The sequence below is a fragment of the Pinus tabuliformis genome, chromosome 5_2 (genome assembly GCF_031772625.1).
Source record: "Pinus tabuliformis cultivar Carrire ecotype Pingquan chromosome 5_2, CPIR1, whole genome shotgun sequence".
NCBI classification, from domain to species: domain Eukaryota; kingdom Viridiplantae; phylum Streptophyta; class Pinopsida; order Pinales; family Pinaceae; genus Pinus; species Pinus tabuliformis.
This window is the reverse complement of record NC_142306.1, coordinates 728252782-728260099: the sequence shown is the minus strand read 5'-3', so window position 1 is coordinate 728260099 and position 7318 is coordinate 728252782. Positions and strand designations below refer to the sequence as shown.

The 7318-nt window shown below is 39.7% G+C and overlaps 2 protein-coding genes across 2 annotated transcripts; one reads left to right on the top strand and one right to left on the bottom strand.

The window, feature by feature from the left end:
• Window positions 1–1375: 1375 nt before the first annotated feature.
• On the bottom strand, window positions 1376–4373 carry LOC149161275 (pentatricopeptide repeat-containing protein CRR2, chloroplastic-like). The gene is made up of 5 exons (XM_089434825.1): window positions 3758–4373; window positions 3317–3525; window positions 2972–3101; window positions 1723–1778; window positions 1376–1555 (listed from the first exon to the last, which is right to left on the bottom strand). Exons 1-5 carry the CDS (start codon window positions 4371–4373, stop codon window positions 1376–1378), a joined length of 1191 nt encoding a protein of 396 aa, XP_089290951.1.
• An 856-nt stretch (window positions 4374–5229) lies between these two features.
• LOC149161274 (multiple C2 domain and transmembrane region protein 5-like) lies at window positions 5230–6918 on the top strand. Its single transcript, XM_089434824.1, has 3 exons — window positions 5230–5587; window positions 5790–5957; window positions 6806–6918. The coding sequence occupies exons 1-3, from the start codon at window positions 5230–5232 to the stop codon at window positions 6916–6918; spliced, it is 639 nt and encodes a 212-aa protein (XP_089290950.1).
• Window positions 6919–7318: the final 400 nt, after the last annotated feature.

The following is a 7318-nucleotide window of genomic DNA, read 5'->3' as shown; positions in this document are numbered from 1 at the left end:
TTAAAATAAGTCCGTGCCATCCACATCCATTTATCAGCATTTGACATGGGGCACTTAGTTTGCCCTATTTTTGGTTAGCCCTGTTTTTCTGGTGAGTCTCATTTCTGCACATTCTGATCATGTTTTCAGAAATCCGACGTTCTGGGTTGTCTTAAAATTGGCCAAAATACCTAGGGCCTAGTTTCATGGACAAAACTCCCCTTGCAGAGGTAGTACTCGGAGTTCCAAGATAGTTTCAAGTTTCAACGAGATTTAGAGTGAAAATTAGCCGGAAAAGTGGGGTACTTTGAGTGCCAGATATCCCATGCTCCATTTATCAGTTTGGTATGTAGACATCTATGTGATTCAAGTTTACATAGAGGCTGATATAATGTTTGAAGTTCTCATGCTTGTGAAATTGTATTTCATGCAATGTATAAACAAAAGTCCCCTGGAAAAATTGCAGCATGCTCTTTGGGCCAGTTTTAATGTTTCTCTTGAGTTTAAAGGAAGCACTTTCAAAATCGAGGAGGTTGTCACCGCAAAATATAAACTTCTTTCATGATTATTCTGTGTATTTCTCTAATAGAAGAAATTGTCACCTGGGGGCAGGGGGTTGCACAGAACTTTGAAATAGACAAGATATTCTATAATGAAAGATCAATATTGTGAATAGACCAGTCTGTACAGAGTAAAACTACAGGGGAAATACTAGCACAAGATCATCGTTACTTTAATATGGAATTACATCATTACTTTAATATGGAATTACAGATCGATATATAAGGCGCTGAACCCAAAACGAAAATTCATACGAGCCCACAAAAACACAACCCACTGACGCCCACGCTCAAAGTAAATTCGGTTGTATGGAGGAAGCTATAGAGAAAGTTATTAGGGTACGCCTATAAAGAAGTGGTTGTGTGGAAAAAAATTATTCTGAAGAAAACTTTGAGAATTTTGTATGAAGAGATTTTTGTTTTCATTATGCGAAATTTTCTCCCTACTACACATAAACTTTAATCAATTAAATAATATTTATTTGATAACAGCTGCTTCAATATTACTTCATTTTTTTGTTCTAACACATGAGGAAATAAAATCAAGAATGCACAACTTATTTGGCAAGACCAGTCGCTCGTAATGGAGCTCAAGCTAATGCCATGAACGCCATGATGACCCTGTTTCTTTAACTCGATTTTTTTTAAAGACATTGAGCAGAAACAATATGTATAAGCATTCAGACACCAAAGTTATAATACTAGCACAAGATCATCGTTACTTTAATATGGAATTACAGATCGATATATAAGGCGCTGAACCCAAAACGAAAATTCATACGAGCCCACAAAAACACAACCCACGGACGCCCACGCTCAAAGTAAATTCCGGTTACTTATGACATGCAGGGTTCAATTACTTGCAGGTTCTGTATATCCTTTACAGCTCTTCTGGAATTTCTTGCGCCTGTGAACTCCTCGAGCTTCACTGTAGACAAAGACAAACCCTGGAACTGTTGATCCTCGGCCTGCCGAATCCCGTCGTCAAAATTGAGCTCATAACTCGGTGGATCGTACTGGAAACGTTCAACAAGAATTAATGGTTTGTTCTAAAGAATCTGGAAGAAGGGTCCGCTTGGCCCGCCAGCCCAACAAAATCAACAACGCCTGTTGTACCCACACAGATTCATGAAAGAAGAGGTTTGGGCATTACAAAGGTTGGGGATTATAGCGTTTCTTGCACCTGGCGATCTTGCAGTTTTTCCGGCCGATTGAGGTACTCAGCGGACCGCAAACAACCTTACACCATAACAGTTTTAGATCAACGATCAAAATCAGTTCAATCGTCTAACACCATAAATCTACGGTGAACAATAGGACACCGCGACGGCTAGGGCAATTCATTTCAAAAGGAGACGCCTTACGGCGTAAATATCATTTCATTATAATGTAACCTCATTAAAAAAGATCCACTTGGTAGTTAGAAGGTTGTTATTATTAGACTTCTCTTGTTAACTACAAATAAAGATAGAATCCTCCTTTTGAGAAGTGTGGAGTTTATTCAATTTGAAGCTTATAGTTGTCCAAGAGGCAAGTGAATATGAATAGATTATTTTCCTAAAAAGAATTATTGTAAGGTGTTGCCTTATGAATAGATTATTTTCCTAAAAAGAATTATTGTAAGGTGTTGCCTTAAGATGCTTTCCAAAAGTGGTACGGTCTCTTTTTGCTAAATGAACCTGATTCTTTTACTCAATTGTATTTAATAGGAATTTCAGGTCCAGAAATCAACACATAAAAAGAATCGAACTAAGAACCTTTGTCATGGCCAAAATCTTAACAAACACCCGCCAGCCAACCAAACATCAATATAATAAGCAAACTAATAATACTCCAAAAATACTACAACTACTCTTTAAAAAATAAACATGGAACCTGGAAATGAAAGGAGAGCTACAATCAAATTGCTTTTGATTGAGTTGATATGGCTGATATAAGAGCAGTAAAGCAGCAATAACCACATCGCTTTCGCCATCAGTGGGCCAACAATTTCAACATTTTCCAACTGTAGTTTGACATGAGCCCATAATTGTAGCCAAGGACCAAAGATGCAGATGCAACGCACATAACCTGCAAATCTAATAAATCAGTTTCCCAAGAAGGTATGGTTGCTAACTCTAGCCATATTATCCAAGGTTGTATAGAGTAGGGTCTTGTCCAAACTTAGTTTGTTAATCAATTCCCGCAGAAAGCAAAACTACACACGCCCTCATTTTCATTACACACCTATAAATAGATACAAGTAACCCACAGTATAGATACAAGTAACCCACAGTACAAAATTAGTTGTTGGCTCCAAAAAGTAGGTCCATAATCACATGCTCAATCAACACAACTTATCTATAAAAATTATACGAAATGGGTGGATGTTATTGTAGAAATACTAGATTACAGGTTAACTATCCATTATAACACTCTATTTTCCGACAAACCTTCTAGGTCGACTGGAGTTCTTTTATTTTGAAGAACCCTTTCAATGTCTCTGACTATAATGTTATTCTTTGTGAAGATATCTACGGTTTCTGTCCTCAACGTTGCAACTTCATCTTCAACATTGATAATCTAATTCACAAAGCGATTATAAAATTCATTTATCATTGGATCTGACAAAATCTACTATATAAAGATCAATACATGAATTTAAGATGTTACCAATAGTCTCCACAAGAACACAGTCCATCCTTGAAATGGCGGAATCAATGGTTATCTCTTAGAAAGATTTCTCGCTTAACTGCCTTGGAAATGAACTTAATAGCAGAATGACAGTCACCACAGACTCTAAGGTTTTTCATGATCCTGAGAGGCGTCCCATCACTTGTATTGATAAGACCAAAAGCGAGTGCCAGCTTCTCACTGTGGTCAAATAGAGCATCCTCCTTTTCCTTGTCTGCCACATTATGAAGTGCAAAGTTGATATCAGGTGCATACACAAAAGCGAGTGCCAGCTTCTCACTGTGGTCAAATAGAGCATCCTCCTTTTCCTTGTCTGCCACATTATGAAGTGCAAAGTTGATATCAGGTGCATACCCAATTGTCCATCATCTGCCGAGCCAAGCTATCCAACTTTGCATAGATCATTTCTATTTGTGGGTTTCATCCACCTCCTACTTGGAAAAAATGCACCTTGCTCTGGACTTGAATCCAGCTCTATCCTGGAATATTTTTCAAACCCTTATCTTTCATCATATTCTTGACTTTTGCTACATCACTCCACCTACCAGCAGTGGCGTAGATGTTTGATAGTAGCACACAATTTCCAGGATTCTGGGGTTCTAACTCTAAAAGATGTTGTGCTGCTTGTTCTCCTATCTCTACACTCTGATGAATTCTACAGGCACCGAGCAAGGCTCTCCAAGCACATGCATCTGGCTCTAAGGTCATCTTCTTAACAAAGCTTTGTGCTTCATCCCAATGCCCAGCACAGCCAGAAAGGTCAACTATGCATGCACAGTGCTCAACACTTGGCATAATTTGATAGCAATTCATCATCTGCTCGAAGTATTGCCAACCTTCATTCACCAGTCCTGCACGGCTGCATGCAGACAAAATTCCAATAAAGGTAATACTGTCAGGTTTCAAGCCTGCTTGGTGCATTTTAGAAAAGAGCAAGATGGCATCCTGGCCACACCCATGTAAACCATAACCTGCAATCAATGCATTCCATGAAATCGCATCACTCTCAGATAATTTGTCAAATACTTGCTGTGTTGTCAATATACTTCCACATTTGGCATACATGTCAATTACGGAATTCACTGCGAGAACGTTGGCATCAAACCCAGTTCTGATCATATAATTGTGGATCTCTTTCCCCTGTCCTACGCCGTTAAGCATATAAAAGCAGGGATAATGCTAGAGATAGTATATGAATCTGGTTTCACACCTGCCAATTTCATTTCCCTAAAGAGTTTCAAGGCTTCCTAGCTTTGCCCATTCTGCAGATAACTTGCAACCATTGAGTTCCACGAAACTAGATCTCTCTGGAACATTTCGTCAAATACTTGGCGTGCATCCCCTACACTTCCACATTTTGCATACATATCTACAAGGGCACTATCCACAAACACATTCAACTCAAATCCAGTTCCAATTATGTATCCGTGAATCTCTTTCACCTGTTTGAGAACAGCTAAGTTTGCGCACATGGCAATGACACTCCCGAAGGTAAAGGAATCGGGCTTTACGCCGGCAAGCTGCATTTCGCGGAACAGTTTCATTGCCTCTCTACGGCGATTACTCTGTGCATACCCTGCAAGCATGTCGCCTCAGTTCTCTGAGGCATTTGGTCAAACACTCGGTGTGCAAACTCCATACTCCTGCATTTTGTATACAAGGCCACAAAGGCACTCCCCACAAAGAATTCAGACTCAAATCCATTCCTAATCGCAGATTCACGGAGCTCCTTGCCCTGTTGCAGAGCTGTTAAGCCAGTGCATGCCTTGAGAAGGCTGGGATAGAGAAAACAGTCCGCGCCTTCACCCCACTCCTCTGCATTTCATGAAAGAGCTTGAGCGCTTCATTACAATTACCAGACCTTGCGTAAGTTGCAATCATGGCAGTCCATGATACCAAATTGCGGTCAACCATTTTATCAAAAATTGGGCGCGCATCTTCTAGACTGCCACACTTGGTATACATTATGAAAAGATTGGTATTAACGTTAATATTCCCCACAACCCCATTCCGAACGATGTGGGCATGGACTTGCTTGCCTTGGAGTAGAGCTTTCATGGAAAGAAATCGAGTTTATATAAATTCCTATCCATTGTTGGTTCTCCAGCGTTCTGGTGTGAAAAAAATGGGAGAAAATGAACTCGCAGTGCGTTTTTCCTGCTATTCTTTGCTTGATGTTGTTCAGATTTACGCTCGGCCATTGCTTCCTAAGATGCATCATTTGCATCCCTTGAGCCTAAGTCAGCAGGACATGTTAAGCAACACAACAATGAAGACTGTTGGATTGCGATTAGCTCGTGCTATGCCACCTTTGAGGCAGGAAGTAGTGCAATATATGCTGGATACAGAGTCTAATATGTGGAGCAAGAGGAGAAGTAAGGCTAACTAGTTGAGAATTATGAATGTTCTCTCTGGAGTTGCATCTGTTTCCAAATGAGTTGATGATATATGTCAGCGGATGAATCCCATTACAACAATTTTAGTGCATTTCCACTTCCTTGTCCTGGTTTGGTACCCAGAACTCATTGTACCAACAGTTTTCTTCAACATTTTTCTCATTGGTACATGGCACTATAGGTTTCGGCAGGATGCCACCGCACATGGATACACGAATTTGCCATGCAGATGCCGTCGATCAGGATGAACTTGATGAGGAATTTGATCCATTACAGAGCTCTGAGGCTTCTGAAATTGTTAGAACGAGATATGATCGATTAAGGTTTTTAGCTGCAAGGATACAAGACTGTATTGGGTGATTTTGCTACGCAGGGGGGGAGAATTCAAGCTCTTCTTACTTGAAGAGATCCTCGTTCTACTGGCATTTTCATTGCTACAAGTTTCATGATCTCATGTTGTACACTGTTCATTTAACCATAGATTGTGACTAGTATTAGTAACATAGTGCCCTGTTATTGATACAGCATGTTTCCGGTTCACTCGATAGCAGGTGTGTGCCTATAATCAACAAATAAGTGGTTGAAAGTGACAATTTATATACTTGAACTATTCATCAAGAGAATTCTGCAGGAACCATGTGACTGTTATTGAGGGTTTATTTGACAACAGGTATGAGTCTCAGATCAATGGAAAGAACAACGGAGTAAAACATAACTACTGTGTGAAAATAATTAAAAGAAAAAGGAAATATTCGTTTGTTTCCGTAGAAATGAAGATTTGCACGGTAGAAATAATGACGAAGATAATGATGGTACTTCAGTACCTATTCTTTCCCAAAAAAAAAAACAAAAGAAAACAGAATTGCTATGAGGGAAAGATTTATCCTCTGTGGTTGTGTAAAATTGTTATCCTGAGAAGAGCTAAAACAATTGCTGCGATAATTCTTTGCTTAGAATTAATTGTTGTATTATACAAAAGAACCTGTCTGTCTGCACTTGAAAGGACAGTAGTTCAAACTAAAAACTCTATAATCGAACTACTATCTTATTGAACAGGTCATGTTATTTAAGTAAAGTTTTACTAAAAAAAATAAGAAAATGCTTAACTCACAGATTGACATATGAAAGAAAAACAGAGACTCATATATCAAGAGTTCAACGTGCTGAAAAACACACTCAGCAATTTAATTTAACCAGCGCTATGGGAAGGCCGTGGAGGTCACGAAGCCGGTTGGAGAAATCAGGCACCTTTGAATTTACCTCTCAGAATTACCGAAGGAGGTAACAGTGAGGCGGTTGCAGAAGGGTAATTACCGAGTAAAGGAAATAAATCCCAGCTGCCTCCAAGTCTGTGAAGCAGATAGGAAAATCCTGGGAAGCTGCCGCCTCTAACCATGGAAATGAAAACCTTGTTAACGCAGAAATTGTATCTGAGAACGAATGATGGAGCAGAGAATCGGTCGTTGAGTGGATGTGGCATCAAGGGAGTCACAAATAACCTGGAATCTCAAGAGGAAGAGGTCATTGGAGCCGTGACGAGCTTACTGTTGATAGATGGGATTGCAGAGTGAAACCCTCCCATCACAAACGCTGGGAATGAGAGACTGAAGCGAGGGTTAGGTTGAACGGTTTTGAAACACACCACAAGCAGCGAATGTGAGGCTCCCAAATGACAGGAAGAGGCTCCTACCGATTTATAATGGAAAATAT

Excerpts from the sequence above, each read along its gene's own strand:
- LOC149161274 (XM_089434824.1), top strand. The coding sequence starts at position 5,230 with ATGTGGGCATGGACTTGCTTGCCTTGGAGTAGAGCTTTCATGGAAAGA. Across the intron at positions 5,588-5,789 it reads TATGTGGAGCAAGAGGAGAA|GTTTCGGCAGGATGCCACCG; the intron begins GTAAGGCTAACT and ends ATGGCACTATAG. Across the intron at positions 5,958-6,805 it reads AGCTGCAAGGATACAAGACT|CGCTATGGGAAGGCCGTGGA; the intron begins GTATTGGGTGAT and ends TAATTTAACCAG.
- LOC149161275 (XM_089434825.1), bottom strand. The coding sequence starts at position 4,373 with ATGCTTAACGGCGTAGGACAGGGGAAAGAGATCCACAATTATATGATC. Across the intron at positions 3,102-3,316 it reads GGATCATGAAAAACCTTAGA|ATTATCAATGTTGAAGATGA; the intron begins GTCTGTGGTGAC and ends TTTGTGAATTAG. Across the intron at positions 1,779-2,971 it reads AACTCCAGTCGACCTAGAAG|GTTGTTTGCGGTCCGCTGAG; the intron begins GTTTGTCGGAAA and ends TTATGGTGTAAG.